This window comes from Oryctolagus cuniculus, chromosome 12 (genome assembly GCF_051225735.1).
Source record: "Oryctolagus cuniculus isolate XC-2025 breed Fujian yellow rabbit chromosome 12, ASM5122573v1, whole genome shotgun sequence".
Lineage (NCBI taxonomy): Eukaryota > Metazoa > Chordata > Mammalia > Lagomorpha > Leporidae > Oryctolagus > Oryctolagus cuniculus.
Genome location: NC_142878.1, coordinates 25,795,761 through 25,809,728, shown reverse-complemented (window position 1 = coordinate 25,809,728; position 13,968 = coordinate 25,795,761). Strand labels below are relative to the sequence as shown.

Below are 13,968 nucleotides of genomic sequence, written 5' to 3'. Positions count from 1 at the left end.
GCTATGGCCTGGGAAAGCAGTAGAAGATGGCCCAAGTCCTTGGGCCCCTGCACCCATGTGGGAGACCCGGAAGAAGCCCCTGGCTCCTGGCTCCTGGCTCCTGTCTTCGGATCAGTGTAGCTCCGGCCATTGCGGCCATCTGGGGAATGAACCATTGGATGGAAGACCTCTCTCTCTCTCTCTCTCTCTCTGCCTCTCCTCTTTCTGTGTAACTCTTTCAAATAAATAAATAAATAAATCTTAAAAAAAAGAAAAGAGGCCTGCACTGTGGCACAGTGGGTTAAACCCCCTGCTGCAGCACCAGCATCCTATTATGGGCACTGGTTCGTGTCCCGGCTGCTCCACTTCTGATCCAGCTCCCTGCTAATGCGCCTGGGAAAACAGCAGTGGATGGCAAGTGCTTGGGCCCCTGCACCCACATGGGAGACCCAGAGGAAGCTCCTGGCTCCTGGCTTCAGCCTGGCCCAGGCCCAGCCTATTGCAGCCATTTGGGGAGTGAAGCAGAGGGTGAAGATTCTCTCTCTCTCTCTTTCTCTCTCTCTCCCCCCCTCTCTGTTTTTCAAACAAATAAAAAATAAATTAAAAAAAAAAAAGAAAGAAAGAAAAGGCAGAGTGACAGACACAGTTTTCATTTGCTGGTTTATTCCCCAAAGGAGCTGCACAAAGCAGGCCAGGCCAGGCTGATGCCTGGAGCCAGGTACTGCATCTTGGGTTCCCATAAGGGTGGCAGGGACTCAAGTACTTGGACCATTATCTGCTGCTTCCCAGGAGCAGCAGCAGGGCGCTGGATCACAAGCGGAGTAGCCAGAACTTGAACTGATGCTCAAATGAGATGTGCAGGTCCCAAGCAGTGGCTTAACCCTGTGCCACAACATCCGCCCCCAGTTCAATTTATTAAAACAAACGTGAACACCCGTAATGGGGTTGGGTAAGTGGGACACTGAAGCTTTCCTTCCCTGACTAACGTGCATTAGAAGAGACTAAGAACAAGGCTCTGTCCTGCACCCACATGGCTAAAATGATCCCAAGATATTCCCAAAAGACAGAGCAAAAACACCACTTACCCAGGGTTTTCCTAATCAGGTAGAGCTGATCCACATCTGATTTTCCAGGCCACAGAGGCACCCCTGACATCAGTTCCGCAAACACACAGCCAATCGCCCAAACATCGACTGGGGGCCCATACTGCGTGTCTCCCACCAGCAGCTCGGGGGAGCGGTACCACCTGGTAGCCACATAGTCTGTGTAGTAGTCACTGGGGCCGGCTGACCAGGGACGGGACATGGAACACAGAAAGAACGGTTGGGAGCCTGGAATCAAACCTGGGAAGGGGAAGATCTAAGACCTAAGACCTAAGAGTGGAAAACCACTCTTAAAGTAGCATTTCTGAAAAGTATTTTTAGCAAAAAATATAAAATCTGCATAATCTACATATCACATACATATTTAAGCCACTATATGCATCTACATACATCTACATGTAGCTACAGAATGATTATTTATGGCAAGCTGATGTCCTAAATATACAAAAAAGCTAGTTTTCTAAAGCATTTAGCATATCGAGAACTTTACCCATCTCTTCCATTTAGAGAAAAGATCAATACTTACTCAATAAGCGAGCAAATCCAAAGTCACAAAGCTTAATCACGGAATGTTTTGTGATGAGGATATTTTCTGGTTTCACATCTCTATGTATGCACTAGTTACAAAAATCAAACAAAACAGACTTTTAAGGAACAAATGGGATGAATGGAACACATAAACATTTAGCAAATATTGGAGAAATCATTTGAATCTCTCACAGTCACTGGCCTGTTGAAAAATAGCAAAATGGCAGCATAAAATGTAATACTCATAGCCTGAGTCACCCCAAATTCCTACAGGGTCCAGACTGAGAAGGGGTCAAACAAAACATAAAAAGGAGGGTAGCCGGACTTTGCAGATAAAAACACGGGATGCCAAGTTCAATTTAAATCCTACATAAGCGTCAATTTCTAAGTATAGCCACATCCCATGCGGTACTTGGGACTCACTTATCCTAAACAGTGACACTTGTTTATCTGGAATCCTGTGTTCCCTCTGACAACTGCAGGTGACAGGGGAATTGTGAGAAGGTTCTGGTCACAGGAGCTGCAGGGGGGTGCCAAAGCAGAATTCACACTGCAGAACGCGTGTCAGCCTAGTAAACAGGACAAGCCCTGGGCCTGCTGAGATAAGCTGGGGAAGACAAGGGTGGGACCTGGAGCCCGCCCAGTGATCTCCCCTCCAGCCCTGACATTCGCCCCGACAAGATAAACAAGAGCGGGAAGCAGCCAGCCGTCCGTCCTCGTCACCGCTGGGGACAGTCGCTAGATGTCAGCTCTGTCCCACACTCCTCCAGAGCTCCGCCTGCTGCACCGGCCCCAGGGGACGTGGCTCAATCACCTGTGGTTTCCAGACCACAGCCCACATTCTTTGCCAGGGTGGGTGTCAGAGAGAAGAAAGTTCTAGAATCTTCAGTTGGTTTTCTTACTGAATGACAATTCCCTTGGCAAAGAACAGCATCAACAACCTAATTAACAACCACATTACAACAGCAGCAGCAACAAAGACAGTTGGGTCTGAACAGCACTCAGGGTTCCTACAAATATTCCCTTCTCGAAGGAGTTTTCCTGCCTGGAGGGGCTGCTGGTCACTTTGGCCATCTGAAAGACCCTCCCTGGCCTGCAGCCTGAAGTCCTGTGGTTACTCTTGACTTTCCAGAATCTGGAGAGGAGACACGGCTTCCTCATGGAGGGGGGAGGGGCAGTTTCCCTTCCAAAGGACCTTTGTGCTGGTGCAGGGGGGAGGTGGCGATCAGGGTCAGTGTGTCCCCATGGGTATTTGTTATTCTGGAAAATTCGGGGGGAAAAGGCAGTATTTGAATTGTCTTATGATAATCTCTCTGGCTGTCAACAACCCAGGGCTCAGATCACTACTGTTTTGCCGCCAGCCTGACATACTGCTATAAATGGGAATGCCGACGAGTCCCATGATGACATGCGGTCAGAAGTACTAGTAGGCAGGAATGTGCTCCATGTCTGCTCTGGGAATTCTTTGCAGGCTTCTGTCCCCTCCCCCATCTGCACATGGACACCAACGGAGCTCCCCGGGCCTGTATTGGATGTGTCTTTACTGGCTCAGACCTTGCCTCCCTGCCCCCGCCCTGCTGGATCCCGTGAGCTGACCCTCAGGGATAGTTACTAGTGATATAGGGGGTGCTCTCCCCGCTGGACAAGGAAGATGGCCGTCAGCGAAGTGGAGGCTGGCTACTACTCTCTTACTCTCTCCTTCTGGGGACGCAGCCTCAGGGAAAGCCACTGGGCAGCCTGCAAGCCAGGGGGTGCAACCCTCCGAGCCCAGTGGTCCCTGGTGGCTAGTGGGACCACGCAAAGCCAGGGGACTGTGCTCGCTCGCCGCCCCAGTGAGGCTCGGACGCCGGCAGCTGGGTTCTCCGTGCAGAGAGCGAGCAGCAGGTAGCTACTGAGGAACTAGAAAGTCACAGCACCTGTGCCTCCCAGGAGTTCCAGGTTTGCATGGGCTGCCCGGTCCTGTCTCACCAAAGCAGACAGGACCTCCTGTGCAGCAGGCTTGGGACTCCACCCACTGCACAGGGTCCCTCCTCAATCCCAGAGCCCTTGGGGGAGGGTGTGAAAGAATTCAGATTCCAAGTGCACGGGCTTCTCTCTGACACCTGAGTCATTTCTAACCAGTAAGCACATAGGACTGGGTGCTTAAAATCCCAACAATGCCTGTTTCACACGACCAGAGCAGGGAGGAAGTGCTGGGCGGGTATTTTTAACCTCCACTTACCCACCACCAAGTTCATGGAGAATTTGTACCCACATGAGTATGATATCAACTCTGGACAAGGCTCTAGCTGGGCTCTGCGCTCAGCCTGCCAAGTCTCCACAGGAGATGGCGGGACTTACGTTGTGGGTGTGGCAGAAGTTCACGGCCTGCAGTGTCTGCCAAGTTATGCTCTTCACGAGATGTTCTGGTACCCTGGTGAAAACAAGAAGCGCGCAGACGCATTCCTCAGAGCAGCAATGGAATTCATCTCGAGGGGAGAAAAAGTAAAGCGAGACAGGCTTCAGCAGTGGACAGCCCTGGGCGGCACGTAGCCACTCCAGCCCCCAGGCCACCCTCCCACCAGCACAGAGTATCAGGGACACGGGACCCCCACACCGCCGTCTGCTCAGGACAGCAGGCCCACAGGAATGCAAGCAGCCATGACAACACTTCAGAAAGCTGGTGGACGATGCAACTAAGACCTAGGTTTATTTGGTGCAAAAAATTCCCCTCAAAACCTGGTCTTCAAACATTTCAAGGAAAATGCATACTATGAGACAACTATGAGTAGCTTTCAAAAATTTTTTGCACCAAAATTAAACTTATAATTTGTTTTTTGCTACGCAAAAATTTTTTTGAAAGATTTATTTATTTTATTTGAAAGTCACAGTTACAGGGAGAGAGACAAGGAGACAGAGAGGGAGATCTCCCATCCACTGGTTCACTCCCCAGATGGCTGCACAACCAGGGCTGGGCCAGGCCAAAGCCAGGAGTCACAAGGTCTCCTGTATGGGTGCAGGGGTCCAAGCACTTGGGTCATCTTCTGTTGCTTTCCTGGGTGCTTTAGCAGGGAGCTGGCTTGGAAGTAGAGCAGCTGGGTCTCGAACCAGCACCCACATGGGATGCCGGCATCACAGGCGGTGGCTTTAGCCACTATGCCACAGTGCCGGCCCCATTTCCACAAAATTTTTGAAGAGCCTTCATATTTCTACAGGAAAGGACCCTGGCCATGAAAACCTACAGGGATTTCAGCGAGTATTTATGACTCCTTATCTCACATATTCCTCATTCCACCGGGAAGCAGCATGGTCCTGGAGCTAACTCCACTGATGTCAAGTTAGTTAGCAGCCAGCATCAAAGATGCTGTTTATTAGTTCAAGTTGCTGCAGACAATGGCCTGAAGCAAGATTCATCTTCCATGTGCGGGCCCACAGTTTCTCAAGACTCCCTTGACTGCACGGGTTCTGGGCGGGCAGGCATTGTGGTCAGTGCGGTAAGCTGCTGCTTGGGATGCCCACATCCTGTTTCAGAGAGCGCTGGTTTAAGTCCTAGTTACCAAGTTCTTCCCATGCAGTTTCCTGCCACTGTGCCTGGGAAGCACTTGGGCTCCTGCCACCCACGTGGAAGATGCAGAAGGAGTGAGTTCCTGGCTACTGACTTTGGCCTGGCCCAGCTCCAGCCACTGTGGCCATTTGGGGAATAAACATGGGTGGAAGATTGATCTTTTCTCTCTCTTCCAAAAGACAGAAAGACAGTATGAGAGTAATGGAGGGAGGGAGGGAAGGAGGGGGAAAGGGAGAGAAAGAGAGAAAGAGAGAGAGAGAATCTTCCATCTGTTGGTTCACTCCCCAAATGCCTGCCACAGCCAGGGCTGGGCCAGGATGAAGTCAGGAGCCAGGAGCTTCATCAAGTTCTCCCATGTGAGTGGACGGGCCCAAGCATTTGGGCCATCTTCTGCTACTTTCCCAGGTGCATTATGAGGGAACTGGATCAGAAGTGGAGCAGCCAGGACTTGAACCAGTGCTCAAATGGGATGCCGGCATCACAGGGAGCGGCTTAACCTGCAGCTGCACAACGTCCACCCCTGGAATTTTTTTTTTTTTAAGGTAATGAGATTTCATTGATGACACAGAGGAGGTTCCCACTGCACACCATATAGCAGAAGTCCATAATGATTAACTGCTCAGTGAGGCCGTGCGGTCCTCGGCCCGCCCTGCTGCTCTCTGGCAGGCAGCTGCATCCGTGCACCTCGTCCTGCCTCTCCCGTCCCCACAGCAACTACACGCCAGGCCTCTGATGCCCGCCTTCTACCCAGACTCCATGCTTAAAGAACCAGGGCAACCGGAAGCACCAGCTGCCCCTTGTGCACATCAGAAAAAGGTACTTCACTGGGGAACATTTTGCAGAAAAGACAAGGGAAGTTTGCAAAGCTCGTGGAAAATGAAATTAGGGGAAAAGTTAATTTTGGTGCAAGGAAAAAAAAATTGAGAGCTATGAATCTGAGGGATCTCAAAAAAGCTTGTGATAAACGCGCATTACAAAAGAACCAGGCATGCATTGCAAAATTTTTTGCACGAGAACAACCTTATCTTTGACTCGCATTTTCCGTGAGCTCTCTGAAGTTCCCTTGTGCACAGCAGTGAGTAAAATGGACTATAAAGGGAGACCCCCACCCACCGGGTGGGCTCACTGCTTTCATGAATCAGATATTAAACAGAGCCGCTGTGCTCCTGAGCCAAGGCCGGTAAGTAAGCCGGGGAGGAAATTCTTCAGTAGTTGTGTTAAAGGTGACTGCAGAATCTCACTTCCAGCCCCCGGGACAGGCTACAAGGCCACGCTTGTCACAGACCAGCCGTCCAGGAAATCCTTTCAGGAGATCAGAGGACGCCTGAACAGAGGGTGGAACAACAGGGCGGAAATGAAGAAGCCGCCTCCAGGAAGAAGAGCTGGGACACTGCTCAGTCAGGGCTGTGGCCCTGGGCTCGCAGCAGTTTCTTGCCAAATTCTCTCCCTTGTTGTGGCAGCACATACGCTGCAAAAGCCTCACCTGTGCGGACAGAAAGGCCTAGAAATCACACAGCCAGGAGAGGCGACCTCAGGGGCAGGCTATCCCCAGCCTCCATTCTTGGGCCCAGAAGGAAAAAAAAACAACAACAACAACAACAACAAAAAACAGAATATATATTGGTTATTCAATGAATGAAGTGCAGTATAGATAATAGATACAAGGCCATTGGTGCAGGCAACTCGAGTCTCTGAAAACATCTGCCGGCATGATGATGCCATAGGGGTATCTGAGAGCGAAGGGTGACAGCTGGCGCTGGTGCTCCTCCCTGTGCCTGCAAACTGCCCCAGGGCGCCACAGGCGGGCGGGCTGCTCTCACCGCTTCTTTCTCACTGTTTTCCCTCTGGAATGTGGGGACCTCAGAGTCCAAGATTGCTTTCAGCTGCAACACTGAGATGATAATAGGAGGCAGGCTTTCTTTGTGGGAGAAGGGAGTTACAAATATAGAACGGCAGAAAAACAAAATACATTCTGCGGTGTTTGGTGTTGGGTTGGATTTCAGAGATATTCCAACACACACACACACACACACACACTCAAATAAGTTCTTGGAAAATGGGACTAAACGATAAGTTTGTTTTGATGAAAAAACAATTTGGAAATATATGCACATGAGGGATCTTCAAAAAGTTTGCAAAAATGTGTATTAAGAAAAAGCAATGCATAGATTTCAATATTTTTGCACCCAAATAAACCTGTAATTTAACTTCATTTTCCACAAATTTCTTCATGTCCATCTCCTCCTTCAATCTGCCCTGCCACACACACACACACAGACACACAGACACACACACACACTGTGAGGGGGCTCACATAGGTGGTTCAGAAAACCTCTCTGGGGCAGGCACTGTGGCCTAGCAGGTAAAGCCGCCTGCAATGCCAGCATCCCATGCGCTGGTTCAAGTCCCAGCTGCTCCACTTCTGATCCAGCTCTCTGCTACAGCCTGGGAAAGCAGTGGAAGATGGCCCAAGTATTTGGGCCCCTGCACCCGCGTGGGAGACCTGGAAAAAGTTCCTGGCTCCTGCCTTCGGATTGGCCTGGCTCTGGCCATTGTGGTCATTTGGAGAGTTAAACAGCAGGTGGAAGACCTCCCTCTTTCTCTCTCTGCCTCTGCTTCTCTGTAACTCTGCCTTTCAAATAAATAAATACATCTTTTTAAAGAAAGAGGGGCTAGCACTGTGGCGTAGCGGGTTAAAGCCCTGGCCTGAAGTGCCGGTATCCCATATGGGTGCCGGTTCTAGTCCTGGCAGCTCCTCTTCCAATCCAGCTGTCTGCTATGGCCTGGGATAGCAGTAGAATATGGCCCAAGCCCTTGGGCCCCTGCACACACATGGGAGACCCAGGAGAAGCTCCTGGCTCCTGGCTTCGGATAGGCGCAGCTACAGCCATTGTGGCCATATGGGGAGTGAACCAGTGGATGGAAGACCTCTCTCTCTGTCTCTACCTCTCTCTGTAACTGTCTTTCAAAATAAATAAAATAAATATTTTAAAAAAGAAAGCCTCTCTGGATAAGGGAACATCTGGAGCAGTGGTTAAGGTGCTAAGAGGTGGCTGGATTTGGCCTTTATGATTTTCTGAGGGATTGGATGTGAAAGACAGGAATAAAGAAATGATGCCAAGGTATTTAGCTTGAGTAACGGTGACAAGACGTGCCCTCCGCCGGGAGAACACAGGCGAGGGGTGGATGGAGTATTTGCGGTGCTAAGTGGCTATCCAAGCAGGGTTCTGCGCAGCCTGCTGTGGATCCAGAGGGAAGGTCAACCGGAAATACAGGTTTGAAAAGCACAAGCATGCACACAGGATTCAGAGCCTGGGGCTGCCTGAAGCCCAGGAGGAGGCGACGCAAGTGACCAAGGGGGAGCCGTGGAAGGTGGTTCTGGGGCTCCGGCCAGGGAGTGAGCTAAGAGTTCGCGAGGGAGAAGCCAGTGTCCCCCGAGGCCGAGCGCACGCCGCGGTCCACGGGGCTGCCAGACTCACACGTTCGAAAGACCAAAACCCACTGGGTCTGAGAGAACAGTCGAGGTCACCGCAGTGCGCTGTAGAGTAGGGGAAGTAGCTGAATGAATGGCAGCTGGCTTCAGAGATCCGAGAGCGCGGAAACCGAAGCCAGGGGAGGGAAAGGGGGAGCAGCAGCCGAGTCACCCCCAGAGACTCCTCCAAACGCTCCAGGACTAGCAGCCGGGATCTCTAAGGGGCAGAGCTGGGAGCGAAGAGGAGCATGGGAAGTCTGCTTAGGAAAAGATCCCAGGAAAGCAGCAACAGATCGCCTGTTCTGTGCCCCCAGGGAGCGCTATTTCTCCTGCCTGGTGCAAGGCTGCAGTTCTGTTCCCTGGAGAGGGTAAAATCAGGGCATTTGGCACAGCCGAGGTGGTGAGCACACTCGGACTGTGAAAACAGGGTCAAGATCATGTCCACGCGACCTGTGAACACTGAGCTTCCCAGCCCTGTTGCTCCAGCAGGCTCCAAGAAAGCCCATGGTCAGCCGAAGATCCCGACGTGGGGGTCCACCCCACCCCCCACTCCCCACCCCGGGGGTCCACCCCCACCCCTGCCCAGCCGATCAGCCTGCAGAGAGGCTCAGAGCTCCCAGGAGTCCCTCCTCGTGCCTGGGGGGTGGGGGTGGGGGGGGGGCGGTGGACATGATCACAGGCTATGTGATGCCCAAGGAAGCCTCTGATAAGGTTAGAGTCCAAAAACCAACAGAAAAAAAAAACAACTACAAGACTGTGGAGTGTAAGGAGAACTTAAAAAACAAACAACCATCCACACCCGCAGAGAGAGAAGCAGAGCTCCGGCATCCATGAAATCAACACAGGAACTGTGAGACAATGAGAGGAGCAGCCAAGAGACCCGCACTCAGGCGGGGGAGGTGCAGGAAGAGCAGATCAAACAGAGGACAGGAAGCCGGCGAAAAAACCATCCACGGTGCTTTTTCTCAGACAGAAAGGGCCCATAACCGCCAGCATCAGGGATGAAAACCAAGACCCACAGTTCTCATACTCCAAAACACTGAGCACAGAGAGAAGATTCCAGAAGCTTCGCAAACTTCTGGAAGTAAACAGGGACCAATGCAAAGGCATAGAAAGTAGAATGGCGTGAGAGTAGTTCACAGCACTGGGAGAGAAGAGGCAGTAAAACGGGGGATTTTTGCTGTTGTTGTTGTTAAAGATTTTTATTTATTTGAAAGGCAGAGTTACAGAGAGGCAGAGAGAGAGAGAGAGGTCTCCCATCTGCTGGTCCACTCCTCAAATGGCTGTAATGGCTGGAGTTGGGCCGATCTGAAGCCAGGAGCCAGGAGCTTCTTCCTGGTCTCCCTTGCAGGTGCAGGGACCCAGGACTTGGGCCATCCTCCACTGCACTCCCAGACCACAGCGGAGAGCTGGATAGGAAGTGGAGCAGCCAGGACTCAAAGCAGCACCACCATGGGAAGCCGGCACTGCAGGTAGCAGCTTCACCCGCTGTGCCACAGCCCCGGCTCCTGAACTTATGAAGGGCTATTATTTTCACCCAGGAACAAAAACCCGGGGCCAGTGTTGCGGTGCAGTTGGCTAAGCCTGCGATGCTGACATCCCACATGGATGCTGGTCCAAGTCCTGGCTGCTCCACTTACAATCCAGCTCCCTGTTAATGTGCCTGGGAAAGCAGTGAAAGATGGCTTAAGTCCTTGGGCCCCTGCCGCTCATGTGGGAGACCTGGATGAAATTCCTGACTCCCAGCTTCAGCCTAGCCCAGCCTGGCTGATGCGGCCATTTGGGGAGTGAACCAGGGGATGGAAGATCTCTGTTTCTATGTAACTCTGCCTGTCAAATAATGCATAGATAAATCTTAAACACACACACACACACATACACACACACAATAGTAATGGAGCCTTTTAAAATTAAAAAAAAAAAAAAAAGACAAACCCTGCACTTTAAATGTTAATTAAGGGTGAGAATAGAGACTCTGCGGGCAGGAGCAAGTCTGAGGCTCTTTTTCTTGCATCCTCCTGTATTCCTCCTCAAGGAATGCTCTCTACCAAGGAGTGTAAATCCTAATAGGAGGTCATAGGAGTCACAGAACCCCAGAGGTCCCGCCCAGGAGGGAGGGGCCTGGAGCCCAGGAGTGCGGCGTACAGCCAGTCCCGAGTGCCATGGCGTGACTTAAAAGCCAAGCACGTTCATCGTTGTCATCACCGCGCCCTCAGCCTTCTACCATCTTAATAAATACGAGTGGGGCTGACAAACGAGCTGAAGAGCTTTGGAGGGGCCTGGTGGACGGGCCAGCCTCCAGCAGACAGGCTGCAAGCCGCAGCCCCCACTGACAAGGTCGGCTCCAGAATGTCTGATCCCACACTGGTGGCAAATGGTGGCTGTGGCTGAGCTCCCAACCTGTGGTAAAGGTGAGGGCCAGCTCCCTCTCATCCTGTACTGCCGTTAAGAACCCCAGGGGGTTCCAGGTCATATGCAAGTGCTTCCTTCCGCAGACTCACAGATGAGTTCGGCTGTGACCTCCGAGGCAGGAAGAGGTTGTGTTTCCTCTTGGACTTGGTTCTTCTCCACCATGACGGGACCAGGCTATTGAAACATAGACAAGCCCTATCCCCAGCTCCTCTCCCTAGTACACAGTGCCCAGAAGGGGCTGGACGGGACCCAGCTGGGTTTGGGTCGGTGGGATTTGTACTCCTGAAGATGTAGGCTCCCCAGGTCTAGAAATGGGGGGATGGGAAAATCAAGGGCACCTCTACTTGCTTTTGTCCCAAACCAAGAAGGAAGGGGCTTGGGGAGCCCCACTCTGTTCCCTCGGTGGGGGGGGGGGTGTCAGGTGGTCTGTAGTTTAGCGGCCTTACTGAGAGCTGCAGTGGTCTCTCCAGGCTCCACTGGTTGTCTGCACGGCTCTGCAGAGACCCTCCTGCTGGGGAGGGTGGTGGGGAATCCGTTCTCTGCTAGTGAAGACTTGGAGGAGGGGCGCAAGCCCTCACCTCCGCGACTTCACCCGGCTCTTCCTGACCAATCTGGGAATTTTGCTTCATCCCCTGGAACATGAGGGGCTCCTGCTTGACTCCAAGGAAGGGTGGGGTGGGGAGGGATGTCGTTGGAGATGTTTGCACCCCAGATTTCTGTGTGGTGGAGCTGTCTTTTTAACTGATCAGAGATGGATGTGCTTGGCCAAGGGAAGCAAAAAACCTAGAAAGAGGAAGGCAGGGATTCCAGGAAGTCAGGAGCCAACCAAGGAGAAACATCGGGAACTCCAAGGGTGACAGCAAAGGGGGTCCCAGGAAGACAGCTGGACAAGGAGGCTGGGGCACAAGACGGCACCTAGAGAGAGGAGGGCACCCAAAGGGAGAATGTCTCAGAGAAAAACACGGAACTGATCAATCAGCTGGTGTGATTATCCTATGGAAAATATGAGAGGCTACCAAGAGCAGTGGGAAACTGGGTTGGCATTTGGAGCAGTGGGTAAGATGCCTGCATCCCATATAGGAATGCCTGGTTCAAGTCCCAGCTCCTCCGCTTCTGATCCAGCTTCCTGCTGGTGTGCTCCCTGGGGTGCAGCACTGTTGGCTCAGGTGATGGAGCTCCTGTTCCCACATGAGACCTGGATTGCATTCCCAGATCTCAGCTCCAGCCTAGCCCCAGCCATTGCAGGCATCTGGGGAGAGAAGCAGTGGGTGGGAACTTCCTCTCTCTCTGCCTCTCAAATGAATAAGTCATTGATTAGGGAATTAAAAGATAAAATTTGTAAAATATATATTATTTTGAGGAAAAAATACAAAAGGAAGCAACAGCATGATACAAAGCTCAGATATAAATAATATTTACATACATATAATTAAAACAGTGAATACTGAATAAAATTTTTTAAAATATTTATTTATTTGAAAGGCAGAAAGGGAGAGGTTGAGACAGAGAAAGAGAGATCTTCTATTTGCTTGTTCACTTGCCGAATGCCTGTAGCAGCCGGGTGTCTGCGATACTCCGGGAGAGGTCAGGCAGAAGCTGGGAGCCAGGAACTCTGTCTGGATCTCCCACGTGCAGGGTAGAGACCCAAGCACTTGAGCCATCACTTGCTGCCTCTCCAGGTGCATTAGCCGGAAGCTGGATCAGAAGTGGAGCAGCTGAACTTGAACACTGATATGAGATAAAGGTGTCCTAAGTAGTCCCTGCTGAGCCACACCAGCTGCCCCTGATACAATGTTGCGGTCCCACATTGGGGGATTGGGAAGAGGAAACAGAGGAAACAACAAGAAGACTGTGGGTGATGTCTACAATCCCACACATCAAGAAACAGCAGTATGCTACACTTTTGACATTGTCTATTTCTGGATTTGATTTGTTAATGATTTTTCAGGAAATTTTCCACCTAGCTTCATGAGGGACATTCATGTGTCATTTTCTTTTCTTCAAACGTCCTTATTTGGCTTTGGTATTAAGGTACAGTGGCCTCGTAAGATGACTTGGAAATTCTCCTTCTTCTTATATTTCCTGACAGAGTTTGGGTAGGATTGTTATTTTTTCTCTTTCTTATATGCTGATGAAATTAACTCATCAAATATTTTAGTAATAGAATCCATAATAGGAAAAACATGCATAAGTCCACATTATTCATGGTAAAATAAATTCGTTCAGCTTGGCAAAAACTTACAACTCAGGAGTCCTATTTTGAGAACTTCTGAAGGAAAAACACAAAAGAACAACAATGTATTTGTGGGGAAATTTTTTTAAAAGATTTTATTTATTTATTTAAGAGGCAGAGTTACAGAAAGAGAGAGAGAGAGAGGGATAGAGAGAGGTTTTCCATCCTCTGATTCACTCCCCACATGGCGCAATGGCCAGAGCTGGGCAGACCTGAAGCCAGGAGCCAGGGGCTTTTTCTGGGTCTCCCACGTGGGTGTAGGGGTCCAAGCACTTGGGTCATCTTCCACTGCTTTCCCACGCCAGAAGCAGAGAGCTAGGTAGGAAGATAGGATTCGAACTGGCGCCCATATGCTACAGGCAGTGGCTTAACCTACTATGTCACAGCGCTGGCCCTGGGAAATTTTATAACAGAATCATGATTAAGCTACATACTGAACACAGACGGAATGCTCAACAAGGGAACACGGGTTAGGTGTAATGTAACTTGATGTAATAGAGTCATTAATAATAGAGCTACAGCCTACATTGCAACGTAAGTGGAAATGTGCATGAAAGAATATTAAGTGAGGGAGTGCACTGAGAGGAAAAGCAGTCATCCCATCACACAACCCAGCAGCCCCGGCCGCCAGGTCGGCTGTTTTCACCATGGTCCTCGGCCTTGTAGACACAGACACTTAACTTTGCCAGCACACCAG

At 50.8% G+C, this 13,968-nt stretch overlaps 1 protein-coding gene across 9 annotated transcripts in view; it reads right to left on the bottom strand.

Moving 5' to 3' along the window:
* CDKL1 (cyclin dependent kinase like 1) overlaps positions 1-13,968 on the bottom strand; it is a 69,501-nt gene that overhangs the window by 12,407 nt on the left and 43,126 nt on the right. For 5 of the 9 annotated variants that reach the window (XM_089309733.1, XM_089309734.1, XM_089309735.1 and 2 more), the window contains 3 exons: positions 3,951-4,023; positions 1,609-1,699; positions 1,065-1,322 (listed from right to left, as the gene is read on the bottom strand). In XM_089309733.1, coding sequence (XP_089165859.1) covers positions 1,065-1,322; positions 1,609-1,699; positions 3,951-4,023 — 422 coding nt within the window. The remainder of the gene's footprint in view (positions 1-1,064; positions 1,323-1,608; positions 1,700-3,950; positions 4,024-13,968) is intronic. The other 4 variants (XM_051822825.3, XM_070053680.2, XM_051822827.3 and 1 more) reach the window with 2 other exon arrangements.